General features: G+C 40.6%; 1 protein-coding gene across 2 annotated transcripts in view; it reads left to right on the top strand.

Moving 5' to 3' along the window:
• Positions 1–21,684, top strand: part of Uhrf2 (ubiquitin like with PHD and ring finger domains 2) — a 62,824-nt gene extending 41,140 nt beyond the window's left edge. For both annotated transcript variants that reach the window (XM_021151777.3, XM_085833958.1), the window contains 12 exons: positions 2,869–2,978; positions 3,930–4,116; positions 7,175–7,298; positions 7,708–7,815; positions 9,360–9,464; positions 12,460–12,566; positions 15,492–15,654; positions 16,422–16,562; positions 17,741–17,837; positions 18,447–18,604; positions 19,673–19,771; positions 20,682–21,684. In XM_021151777.3, coding sequence (XP_021007436.1) covers positions 2,869–2,978; positions 3,930–4,116; positions 7,175–7,298; positions 7,708–7,815; positions 9,360–9,464; positions 12,460–12,566; positions 15,492–15,654; positions 16,422–16,562; positions 17,741–17,837; positions 18,447–18,604; positions 19,673–19,771; positions 20,682–20,828 — 1,546 coding nt within the window. In that variant the 3' untranslated portion in view covers positions 20,829–21,684. The remainder of the gene's footprint in view (positions 1–2,868; positions 2,979–3,929; positions 4,117–7,174; positions 7,299–7,707; positions 7,816–9,359; positions 9,465–12,459; positions 12,567–15,491; positions 15,655–16,421; positions 16,563–17,740; positions 17,838–18,446; positions 18,605–19,672; positions 19,772–20,681) is intronic.
• Positions 21,685–27,524: the final 5,840 nt, after the last annotated feature.

Genomic DNA, 27,524 nt, shown 5'->3' with positions numbered 1-27,524 from the left:
TTTTATATAGTGAATTTATACCAGGTATGTTGTATTGATCAGTGAGGGGATTTAGCATGCCACTAATAGATTTTACTTCTTAAGAAAGAGCCAGATTTATATATAGTTCATGTTGTATTTAACTACATTCATGGCAAAAGGTGACAAATCTAGGAGCACACATTTGTTATGGTTCATAGAAAGTAAGGATAGGTAAACTGTAGCACACTGCTTGTGTTTGTAGACAAAGTTTTCTTGGAACACAGCAGTGCCCATTGATTATTGTCTATGCTGGTTTTGTATTTAACAGCTTTGTTTGAGAATTGCAACTGTGAGAACATCTGACTACACAACTTAGACTGCTTCTGATTTTACTCATGACAATAGTTGATAACCCTGAGATGAGGGAGGATAGAGACTATTAAGGCCTGCTGAAGAAAGCTTTTTGTTGTCTTTGTATTAGAATATTAGAATTAAAGCTCATATTACAGAAAACTAGATTTCAGACCCTTCTAGAGAAAAACAAATGGAATTCTGTAACTCAACTAAGGATGTAATTTAATTACAGATTTCTGAATTATTTATAATTTACATATGTATACAAATCTGAAGAAACCACCAAAATAACTTGACTGTGTAGGGAACCTTATGGTATACTTGATTGTAGGAAGTATGGAAAAGGTGCCATACAACAGGAGATACCAAAACACATAGTATTGAGCTTATAAAAAAACAAAACAAAACAGTGGATCCTGGTGGCACTTTAAAGCTGCAGCAGAGAAGGCTGGGCATGGTGGTGCACACCTTTAATCCCAGCACTCGGGAGGAAGATGCAGGCTGATTTCTGAGTTCAAGGACAGCCAGGGCTATTCAGAGAAACCCTGTCTCACCCCCCCCCCCCAAAAAAAAAAAGTTGCAGCACAGAGCGGCATAGGCAGGAGGATCTCTTGAGTTCAAGGCCAGCCCAGCTACAGAGTGAGATCCTGTCTACAAACAAAAAGTGAAAGAAGCTGCTATTTTAGGGAAGATTTCTAGTGTAAATGATCCTGAGGGAGACAATTGCTTTGGTGACTAGATTAAACATGAGTGGAAAGATGGACAGGCAAATACTGGTTGTTGTAATGGTTATGTTATAGCTGTCCCGATTGTAAAACACTACTAAGCTCTTAGAGTCAGGAACATAAGAGCCATAAAAGAAGCAAAGATGGTTTGAGGATAGGAATATATTTCGTAGTTTAAAATCACAGGGTTCACATATCAGATATTACGTTATGATTCTAACAGTAGCAAAATTATAGTTATAAGTAGCAATGAGAATAATTTTATAAGCCAGGCAGTAGTGGTGCACATCCCCAGCAGTGGGAAGGCAGAGGCAGGTGGATCTCTGTGAATTTGAAGCCAGCCTGATCTATAGAAAGAGTTCCAAGACAACCAAGGCTACTTGGAGAAACCCTGTCTCAAAATAATAATAATGATGATGGCGGTCACCACAACATAAGGAATATACTAAAGGGTTGCAGCTCTAGGCAGGTTGAGAACCAGTGGCTTCAGAGCACTTACTGCTCTCGCAAAGGACATATGTTTGGTTCTCTACCCATATGGGCATCTTATAATCACTGTAACTGTAACTCCAGTTCTGGCCTCTGGGCTCCTGTACACATGTGGAGTGTTAGATTCTAGTAGGGTGTCTTTAATTTTAACTTTAGTTAAGTATCACCATTCCCTAGAAATACAAATGTCAAAACCTGAGACTGATGACTTTTGGACAGTTGACTCATGTTCTTAGGCAGATTGCAAGGAAGAAAAGATAGTGTGAAATTGACAGATTATAGGCTTAATGTATGGTGGAATTTTGCCATCTGCTTAGGGAGTCAGACAAGCAATAAAATTTAAGAAAAGTAAGTTACTACAACTCTTGAGAAGATGTGAAGAAATGCTTACTTCCAAGGTAGCAGGACAGCCTGTCTGCTGTTGTGACTGACGATAACAGGAGAGCTCTGCCTCACAGCTGCCTGAGTTACATAGGTACCTGTATAGTCTATGTACTATATTTAATATTACACTTTTAATGGGGAGTTTAAGTGGAGAATGTAAATGGATGCTGCTCTCTTTTTAAAACAATTTAGAAGTAGATATAATGTTGAATTCACAAGAGACAAAAGCAAATATATAAAATTTTTAGGTCCATGTGTGCCAAGTGTTTTCCAAATACAAAGCAAAAGCCATGATTAAAAAAGATAAATATGGCTGGAGAGGTAGCTCAGTAGTTAAGAACTTGTTGCTCTTGTAAAGGACCCATGTGACTCCCAACACCCAAGTCAGGCTGCTCACAACCCACTGTAACTCCAGCTCCGAGGGGATTCACAGATCCAGCTCATGCAGGTGCCTGGAATCGTGTGAGGTACCTGCTCAGAATTGTACACATTCACATAACTCATAATAATAGCTTTTAAAGGGCGGAACAAGTTCACAGTCATATTAGGAAATAGAAGAATATGCAAGCGAGTATAAATTGAAGTAAGTGGCTTCATATTTGGAAAGATACCTAGTAAAAGGCCATCTTGGTTTTGCCAGAAATATTGGAAATATGTTTGAATCTTATTTAAATTAATAGGGATGCATTTACCTAGTTTTTATGCCAAATGTATAAGACAGTTATTTCTTATCAAATAATCTAATAAAGTCTCTGAATTTCTTTATTTCTGACTATTACTCTCAAGTTATATCTAGCTTTGAGGATTAACTGCTACTAAAAACAGTAGGCCAGGGTAATTGTAATAGCTCAACTTATAAGTGAGAAAAATACAGTACATTTCTAGAATGGCTTATTATTTTCACATAATTTAAATGTTGCTTATAGAAATTAACATTTCTTCTCTGTTTAAGCAGGGGCTCTGAAGGCACATTAAATGACTGCCGAGTGATGTTTGTAGATGAAATCTTCAAGATTGAGAAGCCTGGAGCCCATCCTATTTCCTTTGCAGATGGAAAGTTTTTAAGTATGAGTTTTTCTGTTAGGCTTGGACTCTGTGTTGGGTGATCAAAGTTAGTTTTATTGACCAGTGAATACTTTTGGAGGAGTTATGAAACAGACCATACAAATTCACTTTGTAGGATAAGTGAATAGCTTGTAGTAAACTGTTGTTTTGTAAAATGGTCTTTCAACTGCCTCTCCATGTGTGTGCTTTAAAAAAATTTTTTTTAATTATTTATATATGTGTATTCCAGTGTATAAGTTGATGCCAGAGGACTACATTAGGAAATCTCTCTTCCACCATGTGGGGCCTGGGATTTGAACTCAGGTTGTCAGGCTTGGTAATAGGTGCTTTTGCCTGCTGAGCCTGGGGTGGCCCTCTGTGGGTTTCTTCTGACATTTTCTTTATGTCCTTATCCAGTCTTTAACATGAATATGTATATAATTCAATTTGTGGCACTAATATACACTATCCCTGTGTTTATTGCTATCACCCCCCCCCACACACACACACACACACGCTCGCACACATACATACCTACACTGGTATACTCATGGGCTCATTTCATAAATTCTGATTTAGTAAATCTGGGGTGAATCATTTGTTCTTTCTTATCTTTCTTGTGTGTGCGCATGCCACAAGTATAAAAGTTTTAGGACATTGTAAGAATTGGTTCTCTCTTTACAACATGTCGGTTATGGGTATTGCACTTAGGTCGCCTGGCTTGGTAGCAGGTGCCTTTACCCCCTGAGCCAGCTCTAGTCCTGAGGCGCTTAATAAACCTCACCCTGGATTTTTTTTTTTGGAGGGGGCACCTGTTTGCTTGTTTTTATATTTTAAAAAGTTGTAGACTATTTCAATGGATTTTTTAATATATATAAATAGCTAGAGAGATGGCTCAGTAGTTAAGAGCACTGTCTTTATGTGACTAATAGATACAAAACAGTAACATTTCCCTAATCTTGTTCTTTATAGGGAAAAATGACCCTGAATGTGACCTGTGTGGTGGAGACCCAGATAAGACCTGTCACATGTGTTCGTGTCATAAGTGTGGTGAGAAGCGGGATCCCAACATGCAGCTGCTGTGTGACGAGTGCAATATGGCCTATCACATTTACTGCCTGAGCCCACCTCTGGACAAAGTCCCAGAAGAGGAATACTGGTATTGCCACCAGGGCTTTCTCTTCTGTTTTGTTTTTCTACAAATAATCAAAATGAATCTTCAAAGAGTGGATTTTTCTCCTCCCTCCCTCCCTCCCTCCCTCCCTCCCTCCCTTTCTCCTTCCCTTTCTCCCTTCCGTTTGTCCTTCTATCATTCTGCCCTTCCATCCGTCCGTCCATCCATCCATCCATCCATCCATCCATCCATCCATCCATCCAACTGTCATTCCGTCCTTTCTTCCTTCCTCTTTCTCTTTTTCTTCAGATAGTTTCTTAATATGTATCCCTGGCTGACCTGGAGTTGGTCTACACCAGGCTGGCCTCAAACTGGTAGAAATCTGCCTGCCTCTGCCTCCCAGGATCTTGAATTACCGGACTGTGCCACCACTCCTGGTCAAGCACGGATATCTAAAGATACATGGTACATTAAAGTATTTAAAATGCCATAGCTGGTGGTCACTTGGCATTGATACCTTTATTAACTTACTGTACAACTCTGAACTGGGTTCTAAATTTATAGACTTGGATTTATGGTCCTGCCCGAGTATGGAGTCATTCAGAAATGCAGACTTGGTTGCTGGCCTTTGCTTTTGAGGCTTTAAGTTGCCTTAAAGGACCTGGAATGACACCCCTTAGTTGTTTTTCAGTCTGTCTTCCTTATCATGCTGCTTTTCTCCCGATTTCCTTAAATACCCTACATTCTATCCAGATTCAGTGTCTTTCATCTTTTTTTTTTTTTTTTTTTTTGGTTTTTCGAGACAGGGTTTTTCTGTATAGCCTTGGCTGTCCTGGAACTCACTTTGTAGACCAGGCTGGCCTCGAACTCAGAAATCCGCCTGCCTCTGCCTCCCAAGTGCTGGGATTAAAGGCGTGCGCCACCACACCCGGCGTCTTTCATCTTTTTAAGTCATATTCTTGTCTCTGTTTTCAAACTTGATTCTTCTTGGAAGCATTGCGCTTACCTTCACTGTAGTATCCATCCTTCAGGTTTTCACTTAGGTCTATCCAGTCAGCCTTTATAATGACTTTCAACCCCCTAGTATGTTGTATTTCCTGTTATGTTCTTAGGAATTAAATACTTAACATATACCAGCAGTGTTTTATATGGATATTGTGTCTAATTTTTAGGAAGTTCTTAAATAGAACAAGGCTCTAAGATTAAATGTACTTGCTATAATCTAAAATTACTTGTATAATTGTAGAAACAAACCACTAATGAAAGATTAGGGAAAGGTACCTAGTCAAATTTATAGTAAACTTTTAAATAATCACATTAAGGAATCCTGTAAAGTATTTTTTAAAATTCTGTGCATGCGTGTAGGATTCCTTGGAGTTTTGGGCAGTTGTGGGCCTTTTGATGAGAATGCTAGAAATCAAATTCTGGTCTTCTGACAGAGCAGTGTGTGCTCTTAACAACTGAGCTGTTTCTCCAGGACAACTGAGCTGTTTCTCTTCTGCCGTGGAAGGTTTCAAAGCAAGGGGTATACTAGTCAAGAATACTGATACCCTAAGTGGCTAGCTAGTATCAGTGTGACGAACAGACAGCTCTTCTTTCCTGTAGTCTTTTTGTAGGCTCATTGCAAGCATGATGGCTACAGAAACCACAGGGGTATAAAGATGAAGGAAAGGGGCGGTGACATGGTTAAGTAGATAAAGATATTATGTCAGGGTTGACCCGAGTTCAATCCCTGGGACCCACACAGTAGAACGAGAGACCCAACTTTGTTATCTTCTCATCTCTCTGCGCTTGCGCACGCACACGCACACCCTCACACACCCTCACACACACACACACACACACACACACCCTCACACACACACACCCTCACACACGGGGAGGGGGTTTGTGGGGTGAGTCATCCCACTTTTAAAAATTGAAACAACAAAATAGAGAAGGGCTCTGACTCCTTTCTGTTTCTTCCTCTCACTGACTCCCATGATCACATGGCTAGTAACTTCTGAAGTCTCATCTCATACTTATTCCTTGTTTTGGTGAAAGTGTGTATAGTGGGAAAAAAACCTATTATATTTGATGATTTTTCAAATCTTTTTTTTTTCAAGTTGAGGGAACTAAAACATTTGCATTTCTCCCCAATAGTGCAGATGTTTTTCATAATTAGGAGTGACTAGTGGGCATAGATGTATTTTTTACTCTAAAACTTATATGGAAAAGATAATTAGGAAAGAAAAGAGGCAAATGTAAGATGAATTTGGCAGTGAATTATTGTTTTGTTGGTATCTCTTGACTCTCCCAGTTTTTGATAGGCAGTAACCTTATTTCATTCTCTACACAAGGTTTTTGGAAAGTATTAATGCAGTTTGTGAGAAAGGACCGACAAGTACAGAAAGCTGAGGCAGATCTAGAGATGCTGTCTTGTGCATTCACTAGGGTGGATTAGACTTTGTGATGGTGAGACTTGAACCCGGGACTTTGCTCATAGCTCTGCCCATTCACACACACTCTTATATGTCCATGTAGATTGCATTTTAATTATTTATTGTGTGTTGATGTGATACAGTGTGTGAAGTTTAGAGAAAACTTGAGGCAGTCGTTTCTCTCCTTTCACCATCTGGGTCCCAAGGATTGGTCTCAGGTTAGCTATCTTGGTGACGGAGACCCTGTACTTTTACTGCGCTATCACTGGCTGCTTTATATGGTTTTTCTTTTTTCTTTTGAGAGTTCTAATAACTGGGCTAGATGGGAAGATGTATTCGTTGCATTTTTAACTGTTAGATTCCTTTTCCTTTAGTTTTTATGAGATTTTCAGGTGAATATTTTATCAGAGTTGGTAACAAGAATAAGCATTATGTTCCTCTCCCACACTCCAGACTTCTGCACTGGATTTCAGGGTGGATAATACAAAATCTCGAGATACTTTAGAAGCAAAATAAGAATTTTTTTTTACTATTAGCTTTTATCCTGTGAATATTTTTGAAAAGTTTAAGATGTTAGTGACAGTTGTACTCTGTAGTCTAACCCAGTATTACCTTAACGCTTGCCCTACTGTAGTAAGGCCTTAGTTACCAGGCGTTGCTTGTTTTGTCTTTTTTCTGTTAAGGTATTGTCCTTCCTGTAAAACTGACTCCAGTGAGGTGGTAAAGGCTGGGGAGAGACTCAAGCTGAGTAAGAAGAAAGCGAAGATGCCCTCAGCCAGTACCGAGAGCCGGAGGGACTGGGGCAGGGTAAGAAAAAGCCTGCCTTCCTTTGACTGTCCTGTTAACAGTTGATAGTAAATAGTGTTTCAGTGTTGGTAGTGGCAGTACAAAAGATTAAACAAATCTGTTTTGTTAGTACCTAAAGTGTTAGTACCTGTGATAACTGTAGAAATAACAATTTCATTCATCCAGCTATTTTATTCACATTTTATAGGAATTGGAAATCTTTTTTTTTTTTTTTTTTTTTTTTTTTTTTTTTTTTGGTTTTTCGAGACAGGGTTTCTCTGTATAGCCCTGGCTGTCCTGGAACTCACTTTGTAGACCAGACTGGCCTCGAACTCAGAAATCCACCTGCCTCTGCCTCTGGGAATTAGAAATCTTGAAAATACTTCTTTACATACTTGATTTCTCAGACAGCTTCTTTTGTGACTTACAGGGAATGGCTTGTGTTGGTCGTACAAAAGAATGTACTATTGTCCCTTCAAATCACTATGGACCAATCCCTGGTATTCCTGTTGGATCAACTTGGAGGTTCAGGGTTCAGGTATGCTTTTAAATTGGCTTAGTTGGAAGAGTAAAGTTCATAGCGTTAAATAAAATTCAGGTGATGCTTACTTTTGTTTTTCACTATGAATGAGTCTCAGTTAAGTAGCACACGCCATTCATTTGTTAGGATAGACGATCTTATTTGGAGTGAGACTCTTTCCGCAGACATGGGCAGACAGAAGCACAACCTCCATTATCTCTGTGACACATCAGTTATCTCTGCTCTCTCTTTGCCATACGGTTCTGTGTCACATGCTGTTTCTCTCTGTGTAGTCCTGGTGGTCCTGGAACTCACTTCGTAGACCAGCCTGACCTCGAACTCACAGAACCCCATGCCTCTGCCTCCCCAGTGCTATGATTAAAGGAGTGAACCACCACCACCCAGCTTCTCAGAAAAATTTTTAGAAATTTAATATTTGAAACAATTTTAAGTTATGTGGTAAATTCTCATCTATTGTCATTAAGCTTTAGGCTTTGTTTTAATCATTTTCTTTGAGTCTTTTCTTGAGTGAATTCTAAGATACTGAGCCACTTAGAGCCAGTTAATTCAGTACTAAAGTTCTTCGCCTTTACATTCTGGCTCTTACATTCTTTACTCCCCCTTCTCTGGCACTGTTCCCAGAGTCTTGGAGTGGGTTATATAGATGTCCAACTTACGGATGGGCATTTAACAGTCATTTATTCTCCGTACTTTGACTATTAGGAGTGTGCGGTGAAAAGCCAACAGCAGCAAAAATCTGCAGGCATAAATACAGTTATTTAGAAGGTGATTTGAGGACTACATTGTATCTATGTAGCAAACCAATAGCAGCAGCTTATTTCATAGGATCATTGACTTTCCCAACCACAGGCTTTTGACAGGTTTTATAATATCAAGAATTAATATTTTCTAGTGAAACCTAGGGCTAGCCTATACTACTAGTCTTGCTAGCTAGCTTGCCCCAGGAATTCCTGTCTACCTTCTAAAGAGGGATTAGAGGCAGGCCACTATACTATCAAACACTGGTCTTTCTCCTTACACAGTACTACACCATCTCAGCCCTATTCAGAAGTTATCCTTAAAGGACCATTCTAAGCATGCATGACAGCTCCTGCCTGTGATCTCAGCACTTCACAGGCAAAGGTAAAAGCGTGGCTGCAAGTTCAAGGTCAGCCTGATATACGGAGCGAATATGATGCCAATCAGGGCTACTTCGTAGGACTCTGTGCCAGAAATCAACAAATCAAAAGATCATTCTGTTTATGATTGAATGGATTTGAAAGGAACAAAATAAGGCAGTGCAGAAGGGTCTATTAGTGTGCAGGTCTCGAAGCAAGATTGAGGACTACAACTGGGAAAAAACCCTCAGCACCTTCAGGTTCTTATTTGGGGAAATTAAAATGAGAAAGTGAACTTTAGGTAAGATGTGATTGGGCTTTAAAGTTTAATAATACATATGAAAGCATATTGCAAGTCTGACTCCATTGGTACTCTTAGTTATATTTGTTTTTCACAGTTTTATACATTCAGGATATACTTCATCTTTTCCTTTTACATTATAGGTGAGCGAAGCAGGTGTTCATAGGCCACATGTTGGTGGAATTCATGGTCGCAGCAATGATGGGGCTTATTCTCTTGTCCTGGCTGGAGGATTTGAAGATGAAGTTGTAAGTAATGATGTAACTTTATTCTTTAGAACTAATCTTGATTATTTCTAAAAGTACTAAAGCTGTGCCCAAAATATATCACATACTACTGTCTCTTTTTTAGTCTAGTTTTGTTGAAGTGATTGGTTCTATATAAGTTATAAGATTTAGCAGTGTCTGTTTTTTAATACGATGGTTTACCTTACATAGTTGATAACTAATATAAAATATATTTTCTGGAATTTTTTAAAATTAGGCCTATTTTTGTAGTTTCACAGTATTATTAGAAATGATATGGATAAAGCTGTAGTCCACAATTGTATATAGTGCTTAGTATGATTTCTGGGTCACATTCCATGTGTGTTTTACAGGTACATTAGAGAGCACTGAGAGATAAATTAAAGCTATATGCAGAAAACCTTGGACTAATCATTAGCTGGGGAGTCTGAGATGAGGATGCTGGCCTGAGATGAGGATGCTGGCCTGACATGAGGATGCTGGCCTGTGTGGTTGGTTGATGGCAGGAGTTGATGAAAACCATCTGTCTTTGTATCTCCTTCTGCATCTTGTGAGGGAGAATAGAGGCTAGAGAGCAGTGTATTAGGAATGTAGCTTTGTGATCTAGCATGCACAGGGTATCAGTTTGATACCAGGGTGGGATTATGGGAAACTCTGTGACTTGGTGGTGGCAGCCATGTCCTTGAGCAGGGGTAGCTTCTTTGGAGGCACTCTTTCTAGGCAGCGGCAGCAGCCTGGTGTAAGCTACTTCATGGCGTACAAAATACAACAAATCGGCCTGATTTTTTTCCTCTGTGATAATAGAAAGTTTTTGTTGGCATAATGATTGAAGTATAAATATGCTAATGGTATGCTATAGAGTTTTAATCATAATTTGGTTGCTACTTGAAGAACCTTCAGAATCACTTTTTTCTTTAATGTTTAAAGCACAGTTTAGGGTAGACATGCCTGTTCTGTTCTGTCTAGAGTAGACCATGCCTGTTCTGTCTAGGGTAGACCTGTCTGTTCTGTTCTGTCTAGGGTAGACATGCCTATTCTGTTTTGTCTAGAGTAGACCATGCCTGTTCTGTCTAGGGTAGACATGCCTGTTCTGTTCTGTCCAGGGTAGACCAGATCTCACTACTCTTTCTTTATAGCCCTCTCAGGATTATAACTTGAAAACTTGGTGATTGTGATTTTGAGCATTTTGGAGTCAATCCAGATACAGTGTAAAGAATTGTTTCCCATGAGTAGGGAAGTGTTTTAGTAGTGCATGGTGGTTATAGGCCTGTTATCCTAGCACTTGGGAGGTGGGGACAGAAAGACCGGGAAGTCAAGGCCATCTTCAGCTACACAGTAAGTTTGAAACCAGCCTGAGTTGTGTCTGGAAACAAAAGACAGAAAAGAAGAAAGGGGAGGGAGAGGGGGGAGAGAGAGAGGCAGAGACGGAAAAAGGGCGAGAGTTGGTGGGAGGTGCTCCTGGACATTATTTTATATGTTTATTAGCATTCCTTCAAATGGAATACACACTAAAAATTAAATTTAGCTCCTTATTTTAAAAGACAGTGACTTTAAATATTTCATTATCAAATGTGAGTTGAAGGTTTTGGGGGCTAATAGAAGCATTCATTCATTCATAGACAGCATTTCTCATGGTGTAGCCCAAGTTGGTCCTGTACTTGAATGCTAGTCTTTCTTAGCCTTTGAGAGTTCTGGGGTTATAGCGTACACCACCATGACTGCCTCAGAAGGCACAAGTTTAGTTAGGCTTTAATCCAAAGAATGGGAACAAACAACCTTCAAAGAAGTAAGAATTTAGTAGAAAAAAACCAACAATATTGTCTTAAGTTCATCCTGATTTCACATTTAAAAAGAATACTGGAGCAGGGCGTGGTGACGTGCGCCTTTAATCCCAGCTCTCGGGAGGCAGAGGCAGGTGGATTTCTGAGTTCGAGGCCAGCCTGGTCTACAAAGTGAGTTTCAGGACAGCCAGGGCTACACAGAGAAACCCTGTCTTGAAAAACAAAAAAACAACAACAAAAAAATCCTGGGTCAGTGGGTGGAGGTGCTTACCCCAAACCTGGCATCCTGGATTTGATTTCCAGGACTCACTGGTAGAGGGAAGCAGCTGACTCCTCCAAGTTGTCCTTTGACCTCTGTATGTGGGCTATGGGCATGTGTATGCCCCATCACCAAGTAAATTAAATAAATATAATTTAAAAACCCAAATTACTAACCAGCTAGTATTGGCAAATTATGTACTGATACTTTTCTTGAGTTATTTTGAAATTTGAATCAATTAAGATTTACTTATGCCTATATAAATTTGTAGCTACCACAGAAATGATCATGTTGTTGCTTTTTATAACATATCCTTTGGGCATGTTTATCAAAGTAGAAGCCAAGTACTGCATTTGATTTTCAGTTTGTTTTCCAGATGTCTTTTTAATAGTAGCAATGCTTATTTTTTTAACCTGAGTGTACCATGGATAGTTTCAAAATATGAAATAATGGAAAACTTACTATGCCATTAGAACTGTACAGTGAAGCTTTTAGGTAAATTTACTTTATAAAATGTATTTAATGTCCATGTCAAATGTTGAATATCAGAAAAATTCTGTATTATGTAAATGAGCTAAGAATCCCATAGTGAAATGTTTATGAAAGTGATGCTGTCCATAAAGAACCTGTAAGCTAGTGCTGGTATGTCAGTTACCATTGAACTAAATGATTCTAACCCATTAGTCTTATCACACGCTCTGGGTTACTTGGATACATGCACAGCATGAGAATGACTATGTCTGAAGATGTTACAAACTATAGCTTTGAAGCAAAAGCTTCAGATCAAGTGATAAAACTTGAGGTATGCTGCACACTTGGTCATGTTTTGCTTTATTTTGGCAAATTCTCTGAGAAACATGTCAATGACATCTCAACCTAATGTTCTGACTCTAAAGTGAGAATTGGTAAATTATACTCAGGTTTAAGTATCTTACTGTAAAAAAATCTTTCCCCGTAGGACCGAGGTGATGAGTTCACGTATACTGGAAGCGGTGGTAAAAATCTTGCTGGTAATAAAAGAATTGGTGCACCATCGGCTGACCAGACACTAACAAACATGAACAGGTGCTGTGCTAAACACTACATCTGGAGGGTACACCACACTTGGATCCTAGCGTTAGAACTTGTTGTTTAAGCTCTAGGGAAGAGTCTTCAACTAGGAGGTAGATGAAATTTGCACTCCATTGTTTATTTTTCATACTGTTTGTGTTTAAGTAGCATAATCCCCTCCCCCCTTACTTGATAAGCATGCCTGTTGCCACTTTTGAAGGACAGGCACCTTATGATTTATGTGGAATTTGAGATGAAGTGGCATGTTTAGTACACTGTACGTCACAACTGAAGGGATGCTTCCCTCAGCACGTCAGCTTCTTCCCTCAGCACGTCAGCTTCCACGTGACACGTGTGCTTTAGAGGTGATTCACTAATGTGGAGTTGCCTTATGTGAATGGAGGGTGAAATAGCAGTCTGTCTCCATGCACTTTTAAAAATTGTATTAATAAATTAACTTCCAAATTATAAAAGTGCTCTTTTTGAACTAAATTCCCTCAATATGTTACCGAAGACCAGCCTTACAGTGACTTTTAACAGAGACATTACCATAGATTACAGCATTTAATTTCCAAATATTTTATTTTATAAATGCATGCTGATGTAAACAATAAAGAACTCAAACCCCAAATAGCAAAAATCACTTTATAACTTGTCATAGTAAAAATTTGTGAACTGTATCAAAGTTAAGTTTCTTTATGTCCTATAGAGCATTTTAGCATTGAGTAAAAATGATTATTTTTTACTAAATTCTAAATAGTATCACTTTAATTTTAGTACCATTTCAAAAAAATATATCAGTATTATTTCAGAACTTTATTGTGTACCAGGTTATGCAGAATCGTGTTTTCATATCTTACATATTATTTCCGACAAAGGCTTACTTTTCCCGAGCTAGCAGAGGAGACAGGTCAGATTTGCTGCTGAAATCGCATTCATGAGACAGAAGTACAACCCCTTGCTACCCTTTTCCTACAAAGGAGGCAGTTCTTTAAGAGGAATGACCTTAGAAGTTAGAAATAGCCTGACCAATTTTTGTCAGTGAATATGTATCTCAATTTAGTAATGGCTTTTTAAGTTATCAAGTATGAGAATTATATTTTTCTGTGATAAGACTATCTTACTTTACTGAATTTTCTTTCCCAAGTATGCACACTTGGAGTAGACATGTCACATCCCTTTTACATTTTCGCGCAGTGCGATAAGTAATGTTACCACTCCTTAGAAAGTAATCGGAAACAGTAGACATGCTTGCTGTTAGGAGGATGGTGAAAATGAAGTAGACTCAGATTTGACTTGTCTTGTAGACCTAACTATCTGGTTGCTTACTTAGGCACAGAGATGTGTGTATACCTTGCAGTTTTACATCTTAAAAAGAATATATTGTCTGATGAACATGAAAACCTAAGTAAAGGCCTTTAACTTGGTCCCATACACACACTCTCTTTACCATGTAGTGTATGGTATGGTTCATTCTTGCTCTTCTGTCAAGAGGAAGTTTGATACCTTCTTGCTTCTGAGTAGTGCCCATTTCTTACCAGCTCCTCCACTTCAGAAAGTGAAGCAGACATGAAGGTGTCTCAGCTGTCCTTTCTGTCAGTGCTCTCAGATGCCACTGGTGCTGGAGTGACAGAGTGTGGTTAAGAGCTGCATTGCCTGTTTTTTGGCTTGTTTCATCCTTGAGACTCCTTTCACAGTTTTCAGTAGTCTGTAAACTTATGAAGCCAAAACTTGACAGTGCCATTTAGTGATGGCAGTAATCATGATTAATGGCACCTGCGAACTTGAAAGCATGTCACTCAGTGATGTGAAGCTAGTAGTTAGTCTACAACAATAACCCTAGGTAGATGGCTATATTTTAATATTTAAATTTTTATTTTATATGTATGGATTTTTTCCTTGCATCTTTTTTCAATCATGTGTGTACCTTGTGCTTGAGGAAGCCAGACGAGGACGTCAGAGGGTTGTGAGCCACGATGGCTTACTTTATCCTACCCCCTGGTGTTTTAAAATATCTCCCTACACAGCTGGAAAACTTATACTGCATTTACTTTAAGAAGATTAGTATTTTTAAGAGATTCCTTGTCATAAGTCAGTCATAGTCTATAAAAAATAAATACACTCAAAAAGATACTTTAAATCCTATCTGACTTTGTAAAATGGACTATTTATGTGCATTTGTATTTGTATGTATGTCCCTTGCTGGCCTGGATGAAATTCACCAAGTAGGCTACGTTGACTGACTGTTAAGCCACAGGGATTCACATAATTCCATGTAACAGCACTGAGATGATAAGCACTCATTACTACACTAGTCATTTTTAAAAATACAGCATTTTTATAAGTTCTTTGAGAATTTTCTACATGCACACAATGTTTGGTCATACTCACTCTCCACTCTTCCTACTAACTCCTCAGGTCCCCCGCATCTTCTCAATTGTGTGTCGAGTCCACTTGTGCTGCCTCTATGCTTGTAGTTATGACTTGAATTTTATATGGACATTCTAGGAATCAAAATGTAGATCCTCCTGCTTACAAGGCAGCTGCATTCTTCCAGCAGTTTACCTCACTTCATCAAAGTTTAATTATTAAGGCAGTTGTCTTAGTTTTCCAACCTCTCCCTCTTCTCAGCAGACATTTTAAGGAAACCCCATGTATTCCTAGTTGTTCTCTATTATATGTGGCGCAGATGTTGGTACTTTCAGAAGAACCCTACAGGCTCTTTGAGAACCAATCCCTTGGCTTGGGGGTGACATCAGAAAACTGATATGTCTTCTCTGCTGGTGGGGGAAAGCATAATCCTATTTTCTGGAGTAATATGGAAAGAATAATATCTTAATCTTCAGGTAAGGCATAATTCACCTTTTACTGAGCTGAAGACTCGATTATATCCTTGAAGAAGGATTGCTTGGTATAAAGACTTCGTTTTGTCTTTTTTAGGGCATTGGCCCTAAACTGTGATGCTCCATTGGATGATAAAATTGGAGCAGAGTCTCGGAATTGGAGAGCTGGTAAGCCCGTCAGAGTGATACGCAGTTTTAAAGGGAGGAAGATCAGCAAATATGCTCCAGAAGAAGGCAACAGATATGATGGCATTTATAAGGTGCTCCATCTGGCATGACGTCTCCTGGGTCATTCTGGGGCTTTTAAGACATGATTACCACAGGGACTCCTGGGTGGGCTAGAGAAAGGATAGGCCAGTTTGTTGGCATTTCTATTTTTTCTATAAATGTTAGATACATGAACTGAATTTTTTTGATAGTCTAAAAAAGTGACTTTGAAGTTCCTAAGGCAGAGTTCTATGTAATTGGGTGCAGGTGGTTTCCCTTTTGTTTGTTTTGTGTGGCACTGATAGATAACCCATGGCTAACCCATGGCTTGTACACACTAGGCAAGCACTCCACTCTAGTCCCAAGATTTCCTTTTTTAAGTATATAATCTATGTGAAAAAACTATGTAACTAATTTGATCATTATATATCTTGGCTACTATGTATCTTTAACAAATGCTTGTAATGTTAATTGCAATAGAGTTTTTCAAGGCAGAATACATATAGTATTAAAAATGGATTTGTGTCCTTGGAAAAAAGTAAGCAAATCATCTACCACCATTTTTTCCTACCTAATTTGCAAAATACAATCTGTTAATGTGTTGCTATGTTAAACTTATAATATTATATCCTTATATGAGAACTATCTTAATAGGAAATAAGCTCATAACAATATGTTAATAATATTCTTATTTACTGTTGTTAACTGCAAAGCAAATATCTTTTGAGGTTGCATTTAATTATGGCAGATACATTTAAACCTTATGTTTGGTTACTCTAAACCTTACATTTCAATGTAATGCTGAAATATTCTGATATAGGTGGTAAAATACTGGCCAGAGATTTCATCCAGCCATGGCTTCTTGGTTTGGCGTTATCTTTTAAGAAGAGATGATGTTGAACCTGCTCCTTGGACCTCAGAAGGAATCGAACGATCAAGGAGACTGTGTCTGCGATTGCAGGTTAGATCCCCTTAGTCTGTACTACTCGTGTGTTATAAGAATGTACAACATCTCCATGCCTTATCTCTATAAGCATAACAACTGGTCTGCAGACTGTGAGATAGAGCTGATAGAGAGACTGTGAGATAGAGATACAAGGATGCAGAAAGAAATGAGACAACGGTGCTTTACTGTGTACCATGCTGGGAAAAAGCTGGACCTGTAAGTGAAAAGCAAAATGTTTTTAATTTAATTAACCCCTTGGTTGAGGGGTTTTTGATGGGTGGAGTGGTGGCTTCTAGAGTTGCTCATCTGCCATTGTCCCCATCCATTGTTCTTCCAGTGATGCCAGTCAGCACGGTCCTTGACTTGCCTCTGTCCCGCTGAATATAGGGACTGAACTGTGGGTAGTGTCTGACCACTCCTGCAGGGGAATGTGTGCCTTTGAGTGTTTTTCTTGTCTTTAAACTCCTAGAAATGATTATTCAGATGAGATTCATCAGCTGGAAACTGAGCAGAAACATAAAAGTATATTTGCTATGATGGGTTAGTGGTAATGTGCTGAGGCCAAAAATATGTGGAGCTTTAAATGTGAGCATTAGTGCAAAGTCATGCCTTCCCTCTAAAATAACTATCAATGAAGGTGAAGAGGTAGAATGTATCCCTTTAAATATAACTTTTAGGTGATGGAAAATTAAGTTCTATTTAGTTTTCTAAAAATCATCTTCCATCCCCTAATTTTGGAGATGAGAAATTTGGTGCTCAATATTTTGTTTTAAGATGTGAGCCATAATTTTCATCTTGTATATTTGAATATCAGTTCCATATGTGATCCTTGCTTCATGCCTAGTTTCTCTCTCTCTCTCTCTCTCTCTCTCTTTCTCTCTCTCTCTCTCGTAATTTTTTTAAGCCACCAACATAGCATGTGCAAATTTTCTTCTCTTAGATCTGAAACTGAAATAGTCAAATTATAAAGTGGAGCATTGTAACAGTTAAGGCTGTAAGGCTTTAAGTAGAATTTGCGATTTCAATTATATTTTGCCCTTTGAATTTTGAAAGTGTATATTTTGCTTCATGTAAATTTATGTGGAGAAAGCATTAAGAACCCCTCCCCTCCCCTGTAAACTTCCTTCTAGATCTGGAGCCTCTCTCCCCCTGTAAAATTTAAATCAACATTGTTTCTTTTCCTCCCTCACCAGTATCCAGCAGGTTACCCCTCAGAAAAGGAAGGGAAGAAGACCAAGGGGCAGTCAAAGAAGCAGAGCAGTGACGCCACCAAAAGGCCAGCTTCAGATGGCAAGTAGCAGCTGCAGAGCATCTATACTGATAACACATTTTGATAAAGAGAAATAGAGAATAAATTGAGGAGGGCATAAGCAATTATATAAAAGGATTTTGTTTGGGGGGTGGTGTTTGTCTCTTTAATAGAGTCAGAGCCACATCAACAGCAAGTGTAGGAAGTGTCTGTCTTAAGGTTTTACTGCTGTGAAGAGGCACCATGACCAAGGCAACTCTTATAAAGACAACATTTAATTTGGGCTGGCTTACAGGTTTAGAGGTTCAGTCCATTATCATCAAGGTGGGAACCTGGTAGCGTCTAGGCAGGCATGGTGCAGCAGGAGCTGAGAGTTCTACTTCTTCATCTGGAGGCTGCTAGCGGAATACTGGCTTCCAGGCAACTAGGGTGAGGGTCTTAGAGCCTACAGCCACAGTGACACACCTACTCCAATAAGGCCACACCTTCTAATAGTGCCACTCCCTGGACCGAGCATATACAAACCATCACAGTATCCTAGACTCCAGGAGGTGACTACATGTGGTCTGAGCATTACTGGCACCAGTGAACCTTTGTGTGGTTTCTAAGAACTGTGAGGGTCTAATGACATATTGTATAAATTAACCTAGATGAGTGTCCAGGTGACTCCAAAGTGCTGAAGGCATCGGATTCAACAGATGCAGTAGAGGCTTTCCAGCTCACGCCTCAGCAGCAGCGCCTGATCAGAGAAGACTGTCAGAACCAGAAGCTATGGGATGAAGTACTTGCATCTCTTGTAGAAGGACCGGTATATAACGCTTTTCTTAACTAATGATATTCGGATACTAGAAATGGAAACTGATTTTCACAAGTCCAAACTTTATGTAGTTTTTCAATCTATCTCCTTGACCTTTCAGAAATAATAGTCAATAAATTTAAACAGCTGTAAGTTTATTTTAAACTTCTTAGATGTTGATTTTAATCCTAAATTACTTAACATACACTTAGGTGCTCTCTTTAGGAAGACTTTTCAGTTGTAAAGCTCAGTCTAAAACTCAGCCAAAAGGTTTGGTTATATTATAGTTAGAGATGAGATAATCTAATTATTTAAGTTTTAAATAGTTATATGATTTTCAAACAAACTGTGTGTACAGCTGTGTGTATAGCTCTGAAGTAAAGTAAACCAGTCTTGATCTATGTAAATATTTGTCATTGCGATTGGAGAGATTGCTCTGTGGTTAGAGCTTGTAGTAGTCTTGCAGAAGACCCAAGTTTGATTCCTAGCACCCCGTTTGGGCAGCTTACAACTGCATGTAATTCCATTTCTGCAGACTCCATCTCTCTCACACACACACATAAGAATATACAGGTAATTTTAATTTTTCAAGGTTTTTTTTTTAAATCTAGATTAAACTGTTTAAGACCCACCCTTTGTTTAGTTTTAAGGGGAGAACAATCTGTAATGTTACACTTGTCCTTTTAAATAAATCCTACTTCCTGGAAAATATGTGTCTTGGAAATAAGGCAGAATAGTACATAGCATCGTTGGAAGATACGGGTTCTGTGACACTGGGTATTTAGGGCTTCTTTAGTTTCAACAAACATTGTACTTTGTAACAGGAAAGACTGACTGCCTCATTATTTAATTTGCTGCAGTCTGCAATGATGCTTACAGAACAAAAGGGACGTCTGTGCTGAATGGCCTCGTGATGAGCTGTCTGTTTTCTGTTTTATTTACACTGAACTGGATCCTTCCTTGTATGTGTGTTTGTGCGTGCGTGCATGCGTGTGCTTGTGTCTGTCATCATTTAGAATTCATTAGTATATTTTGAGCTGCTAATCTTTTCTTCTTTCTTCCTATCTGGCACCGTTGTAGAATTTTCTGAAGAAATTGGAACAATCTTTTATGTGTGTGTGCTGCCAAGAACTAGTTTACCAGCCTGTCACAACTGAATGCTTTCACAACGTCTGTAAGGTAAGTTCAGATCCACAGTCCCTTGCTAGGTCTGACAGCAGTGGGTGCCCCCTGTCTTTAGCATACAATCAAGCATTTTTCTGTGAAGAATATATCTGTGGGCACTTTTCTTGTTAGAAAACTTTTTAATTACATCTTGATGGTAAGATAGCCACAGTGAAAATTGCATAATCCTAGTTCTTGTAGGTACAGTTGGAGATGGAGGAAGGGCTGAGGTGAAGCCACAGCAGCATCACTGTTGTTCTCTCTGTGACAGTGAGCATCCTGTCACAGAGATGCTGCACTGCAAACTGAAAGACTTTGATGCATTTAATAAAAGGTCAGGATGCTTGGGTACATTGCGTGGTGTTCTGTGGCTGCAGCAGAAGAGGACAGTCGAGCTTTAGCTAAGCCAGAGGAAGAAGCTTGCTTACCAAGCGTGAGTTTATGTATTGATGTAATGTTACACTGTGGTTTCCTCTGAAGTGGATAACCGTGTGTGTCAGTAGGCTCTAGACTTAGTCAAGTAAGCTTGCTTCAGAGGACCTATGATGGTAATGATTCGGTAAACTGTGGTTTAGTTCTGAGAGGCAGTCATAATTTTCTTCTTTACAGTTCTCTCAGGACTCTCGAACACTCTATTAGGTGAGGAAGTCAAGGCACGAGCTAGTTGAGACATTTCCCTGAAGTCTCACAGTCCATGTTAGTAAAGCTGTACCCATAGACAGTATAGTACAGAGTCTGGCCTTCGTGACTCTTCATCCGAGACCTTTCTCTTGTAAGGAGTATAAGTGTCTCATTTTTATTAACAACATAACTTGAGTGATTTTTCTATGTAATTGAAGTTGTTTTTCCCCCTTTTCCCGTTTTCTCCTGTCGTCCTCCCTCCGTGCCCCTCCCCTCGTGTGTTTTTCTTTTGTCTTTACCTTAGGATTGCTTACAGCGCTCCTTTAAGGCCCAGGTTTTCTCCTGCCCTGCTTGCCGCCATGATCTCGGGCAGAATTACGTCATGGTTCTAAATGAGACCCTCCAAACTCTGCTTGACCTCTTCTTCCCTGGCTACAGCAAAGGCCGGTGATCTGCGTGTCCTATGTGGTTCCTGCTGGAGTCCTGGACAGTAACAAGTCTTACAGTGAGTGGGGGGGTAGAGCAGTGCTGGACCATGTCTTTCGTCCGGAAGCAGCAGTACCTCTTTTTTCCCACAGCCATCCTCCTGTGTGTGTAGTAAGAGGCCATTCTCAACTGTCTTTTAGATAGCAACAGGTAGTTCTTCTCAGTAACAACTCATTTTCATGAATGAAGACTTAAAGCCTCCACTGTAGTTGATTACCCAATTTATGATTTATTTTGCAACTACCTCAGGACAGAAAAGATTTACGGGGATTTTAAAAATCATTGACTAATTAGTTAAATGAGATTTTAGCTACACACTGCCTCCCAAGTATTAGTTGTGCCTGTTCCTTGTACTTTGCTTGTCCAGGAAAGAAGGCAGATGCGATTGCTGGGGTGAGTGAGTGCAGCTTCTGTGATATGCATACTACGTTTTTAATGTCACTTTCCATCACCGTGCGTGTTTTGCAAGAACATGTTCATTTTTTAACTCATTTGTGATCTCCATTGTGACTTTTTTCTGATGTTTTATGCAGATTGACTACTAATGGCTAATGAGAACAATATGAATGCATTGTTGCTGCATTAGTGTAATGTGGTGTTTTCTTGCCATGAGGTGTCCGAAGCGCTAGTGGTAAATGTTTCTGAAAAGCCTCTCTGTCCTCATCTGGCGCGCAGGAATTCCTCCTAGTGGTCTCCATCTGCAGATTAGGAGGGCTGTGCTGGCTTGAGATTAAAATTGCTTCACATTGTGATCCTACATTTTATATTCACTATATTCCTTAAGAGTATACCTTAATAAATATTTTATGATCAGAAAATGACGCATCCAGCGTAACTTGTTTACATTCTTCTGGTTTGTGTGGACTTTGTAAATTTTGGGTTTCATTGTCTTATTGAAACATTTTTACTGTATTTGATATGAAAGCTAGGTGCACTCAGACACAGTAAGGACACATTTCACCTTTGGCTTAATTATACACATGAGGTTATTGTTCAAAAGAACGTGCTGTTCTGTGATGCTCTACTGCTTTTAAAAGGGTTTTGTTAATTTTTATATGTATGTGTTCTTGCATATCTGTATATATATTATGTGCATGCGTGCAGCTACCCACAGAGACCAGAAAAGGGCATCAGGTGCCCTGGAACTCAGTTGGTCATGTGCCACCCAGTGTGGGGGCCAGGAACTGAACAACAAATGCTCTGACCTGAGCCTCTCTCCACCCTGTTATGTGCAGCTTATAGCTTACAGTGTCTACTTCATATTTTGCAAATGAAGAGTATTTCAGAAAGTAGGTCAAATACACACAGATGCTCACACACATCAGTTGCCAATAATTTATTAGATACTATTAAATATTATTATTGAATATTCAGTATGAATATTGAAAGTTTGTATTGTCTACTTGGTTTAGGGTTTTGTTTGTTTGCTTGGTTTTGGTTTTTGAGGCACTGTCTCACCATGTAGCCCTCCAGAGATCTGTCTGCCTCTGCCTCCTGCATACTGGGACGTTGGGTGTGTGTGTGTGTGATGTGTGTGTGTGTTAAACATAATCCTTCCAACCATTAAGAGGCAGAGATGATGAAGCCCGTTGTCACGGTGATTCCAGCGGATGAACAAGTAACTGCTTTATTATTCTTTCAGAAATCCATAACAGAGTAAGACTCATCCATTTTTTACATTCTCTTTAATTCAGAAGAATTAAAGCATTATTAAGAATTAAAGAATTATTAAGCATTCTCCAGTTCCATTTTACTTATTCTTGTGCATGCTTTGTTTAATGGTGCTGTCGATTGAACGCACGGTCTCTTTTAATGTCAGATAAAGGCTGTGACGCTGAGCTACAGTCCCAGCCCAACAGCGCGCATTTTAGAAGCTTATTTTAAACAAGGCATCTTCTTTCACTAGCGGAGTGAGTTGAAATAATGTTTTATGGATTTGTACAAATATTCCCACCAGGCAGTGGTGACTCATGTCTTTAATCTCAGCATTTGGGAGGCAGAGTCAGGCAGATTTCTGAGATCGAGGCCAGCCTGGTCTACAGAGTGAGTTCCAGGACAGCCAGGGCGACACAGAGAAATCCTGTCTTGAAAAAAAAAAAAAAAACCAACAAAATCAAACAAACAAATATTCCCCTTAGGAACAGTGATGTAAAGAAAGGCCTGGGGCTGGTGAGATGGCTCAGTGGGTAAGAGCACCCGATTGCTCTTCCGAAGGTCCGGAGTTCAAATCCCAGCAACCACATGGTGGCTCACAACCATCCGTAACGAGATCTGACTCCCTCTTCTGGAGTGTCTGAAGACAGCTACAGTGTAGTTACATATAATAAATAAATAAATCTTTGGGGGCTGGTGAGATGGCTCAGTGGGTAAGGGCACCCGACTGCTCTTCCAAAGGTCCAGAGTTCAAATCCCAGCAACCACATGGTGGCTCACAACCATCCGTAACGAGATCTGGCTCCCTCTTCTGGAGTGTCTGAAGACAGCTACAGTGTACTTACATATAATCAATAAATAAATCTTAAAAAAAAAAAAGAAAGGCCTGGGTTACCAGTTTATGTATCAAAGCCCATCATAGCATCATATAAAACACAGCTTTTAAGGAAATCTTTTGCCAGTGTTTAGCACTAGATCCTGCCTCCTGTCACATTTTTGAGCAAACTTTTGGGTGATTTGAGAACAGAAATCTAGTTCTTACATAGAGATTTCTCACCCTCCTTAGGAAGTGAGAGAGGTTCTGGGAGACAGGTTTCTTCTGAAGGTCAAGCTTGGCAGCTGTGACAGCAGCTGGGACACTCTTGAGTAGCGACTAAGGGTCCTCGGGAGGGACAGACAGAATTATGAAAGGGGATTAATTACATGTGCTTAGATGGGAAGGACTAGGTCGTCCCAGCAATGACTGTATACCACAGAGGCCCAGAACCCAGTAGCTGCTGGATGCCTCTGCAGTTTCAGTCTTCTGTCCACAGTCTAGAGGATTCCTAGAGAACCCCTGGTCTCCAGTCCACATTGGAAGGCTGAGAGAAGCGCTGGAGGGCAGCAGCAGCCATCACCACAAAGCAGAAGAGTCACAAGCAAGCACAGAGGTAGATAAAGTAGAGCTGTGGGCTTTGCATGTGGGCAGCTGATGGGAGGGAGGTGTTGCCTTACTCCTTCCTGGAAATGCCCTTCATGACCTGCCAGGGACAAGTCTCTTAGCACACTTTCCAATTCAGTCAAGGTTAACCATCTTGAGGAATGATAGAGAAAGGGTGAGATGGAGCAGTCAGTTCAGTGAAGTTGAATGGAAATCACATAAACAGGTAAAAGACACACCAGGGAAGAAAGATCACATGATCATGTTAGCCTGTACGGCTCCCTAGTATTGCACCCTGGGTTTCCATGACAACGCTGCCCCCCCCCCCCCTTCCATCAACCCTGCTCTCAGAAATCACTGTTCACTGGATTTAGTTTTCAATTTCAAGCCCCTCCCTGAGACATTCACTCCCCTGCCACTGGCCTTAAGTTCTTAGATTTGGGCTCTTGCACAGTGCCCTTCCAGTTGCATTACCTTGGCTGGAGAGAGAGAGAACCTGGTGGGGGCAGAGGCACAGGAGCCATGTTTTCTTGACTTGGTTCAGGAAGGAGTGAGCCTAGCAGATCAAAGTGCACAGTATGAGCACCTCACTTAGCCAAAGCCAAAAGGATCTACTCTCTCTCAAAGTAGAAAAATTGACCCCATAGGTGGATCATTATTAGGAACTAACCAGTACCCCAGAGCTCTTGTCTCTAGCTGCATTTGTATCAAAAGATGGCCTAGTAGGCCATCACTGGAAAGAGAGGCCCATTGGACTTGCCAACTTTATATGCCCCAGTACAGGGGAATGCCAGGGCCAAGGGGTGGGGGTGGGTGGGTGGGGGACTGGGGGGGGGTGTATTGGGGACTTTTTGGATAGCATTAGAAATGTAATTGAGGAAATTACCTAATTAAAAAAAAAAAAAAAAGGAAAAAAAAAAAGAAAGATTGGCCTTGCCTGGCAGTGGTGACTCACGCCTTTAATCCCAGCACTTGGGAGGCAGAGGCAGACCGATTTCTGAGTTCGTGGCCAGCCTGGTCTACAGAGTGAGTTCCAGGACAGCCAGGGCTACAGAGAAACCCTGTCTTGAAAAACCAAAAAGAAAAAAAAAAGAAGAAGAAGATCTAGCGTTCCAGAAAGTTCTCTAAAGGATGAGAAAAAGACAAAAGGAAGTCTACCCGGAAGAGTGACATGATGTAATCACTGACAATACAGTTTCTTGGTCAGGTACTGGATTATTGTGTCCCTTTCTAGGTGTAAAAGCCACCTGAGATGAGCAGTTTGAAAACTGAAAGGTCCCCTTTTGGAGCTCTGCAGGGCACTGGGCCAGATAATGCGTCAAGGGTGTTCCCAAAGCATAAGGATTTCATTGCTTCTATTATGAGCCAGAGTCCTTGTATCCAGTCAGATGAGCCTTCCTGGAAGGGCCTGGGGCAGGAGGAGAGAGGGGTCCTAGAGCATAGGACACAAACACAGGCCTTTCTTAAAGGCACTTCTACACAGCTTTGTACTTAATGCAGCTCCACTGTACAGCCAAGGATAGCTGGAGGACTATACCTTAGGGTATGTGTTTGGCCAGAATAAGCAGAACTGTTTTTAATTAGGGGCACATTCTACATGAAGGCTGGGTGGTTTTGCACATAAAAAGAGCTGTTCAGCGCAGACATTGCAAGCTCCCATGCAGGCTGATGACTCAGGATCAGGCCCCTTTAGTCAAGTGACGCTCTAATTGAACACAGCATACTCTCTGCTGGAAATCCAGTGATCACTGTTCTCAGGGCGCATAGTCAGAGGCAGAGAAAACAAAACACCAGATAATTAACAAAACAGTGGGAAGATCAAAGATAAAAAGTCACCCATTGGGATTGGAGAGATGGCTCAGTGGTTAAGAGCACTGACTGTTCCTCCAAAGGTCCTGAGTTCAAATCCCAGTAAACGCATGATGGCCCACAACCATCCGTAATGAGACCTGACGCCCTCTTCTGGTATGTCAAGACCATGCTATTGTATTTACATATAATCTTTTTTAAAAAAAAAAGTCACCCATTTCTCAAGGATCCAAGGAAGACCATTACGAGGCACTGAAATCCAGAGAACAGGAGCCAAGCAAAGTGTTGGGAGTGTAGGGTGAGGGGTGGTCGTGCAGGGTGATGGGTAGTGCTCCAGGTGGAAAAATCCCTACAGGCAAAACCCAGAGGTGGGAGAGGACCAACGTAGCAGGCGTTAAACATGAGCGGTGCAATAGTCCAGGACAAGCAGTTACCTACGTTACATCCTGAAGGCATACAGAGCTGGCCAGCCGGGAAAGCAGCCTTAGCAACCACTGCAAGCACTTTAGTGAAGCAGAACACTGCTGTGGCTTCCGTTTTTCTCACAATGGTGCTTCCAGAGAAAGGACCACTGTGTTCAGATGCTGGCCGATGTTTCCTGCTCTTCCGATTTGCTGTTGCCATGGTAGCCTGGTCTCCTGTTAGGCCCTGGAGCTAGGTTCAAATTCCTACCAAACACATGACCTTCGGAATCTCTGCATGTTTTGTGACAGGCACAAGTTTAACTCTTAGTTCCAGGACTACTTGTTAGGTTGAAATCGTTCTAGGTGCTTTTTTTGTGTGATTATGTGGACTGTAGTGGAGAATTTCACAAGAGCACACAAACCTGTTCCAGTAGCTAGCAGGAAGCTTAGTGAATGTATAATTGTTGGGGTGACCCACCTGCCTGTTCCAGTAGCTAGCAGGAAGCTTAGTGAATGTATAATTGTTGGGGTGACCCACCTGCAGGGAGGCAGGTAAAAGCCTCCCTCACAGCAGCTCTTAGGAACTGTCAGGTGAGAAGATGGCGAGTGATGGGCACTTTGGAGGTAACTTCCTTGTGGCTGGCAGGCTAGCTGCCCACCACAAACTCATCCTTTTCCTGTTACGGTTAATAACTGTTTCATCCTGTAGCTAGGAGTGTAGGATTGCTCGGTCCTGGAAACCTGACTGGGGTGACAAGGGAATGAAGAAAGGAAGGACAGACAGAAATGCCAGGATCGGGTGGGCCATGCTTGTTCAGATGAAGTGGCACCAACTACATAAAATCCTGGAATTCTAGCGACTTTAGGAGTTAGGTTGTCTCAACAGGAGGACTGTCTGTGTAGGGACATTCTCAGGTTGCAGTCATCCAAACGGAGGGAGCTATGATTGCTAGTTTCTATACACACTACCAACATCTGCACAAGGATCAGGACTCGACCCGTTTCTTTCCTCACCTTGACATGGGGAAGGCTTTGCCTGTTCCCATGGGTTGGAGGCACTGGTCCTTGTCAGTAGTGTGTTTACTTAAGACTAGATCCACTCCTTCCATGTTCATTCAAGGATTCTGCCTGTCCCCTTGGCTTGTTATCTCTGGGCTTCAAAGAAACTGCTACTTGAACTTCCGTTAGGTTGAGGTTAAGTTACCTATGGCCCAAGATAAAAAGCGCCAGAGTGGCCTTCTCCAATAAACAGGCTGTCCTTAGCCAGTCAAAAGCAAGAGTGACTGTCCTTGTAAATGTCGCTGTTGGACCGAGAGATCTCGCTACCCTTCAGCGTCCTGAGTGTGTGTCATGGGTATAAAAATCAAATGGGAAA

The sequence above is a fragment of the Mus caroli genome, unplaced genomic scaffold (assembly GCF_978045245.1).
Source record: "Mus caroli unplaced genomic scaffold, Mus_caroli_1 scaffold_20, whole genome shotgun sequence".
Taxonomy (NCBI): domain Eukaryota; kingdom Metazoa; phylum Chordata; class Mammalia; order Rodentia; family Muridae; genus Mus; species Mus caroli.
The sequence above is the reverse complement of the archived record's forward strand: the minus strand, read 5'-3'. Positions and strand labels throughout refer to the sequence as shown.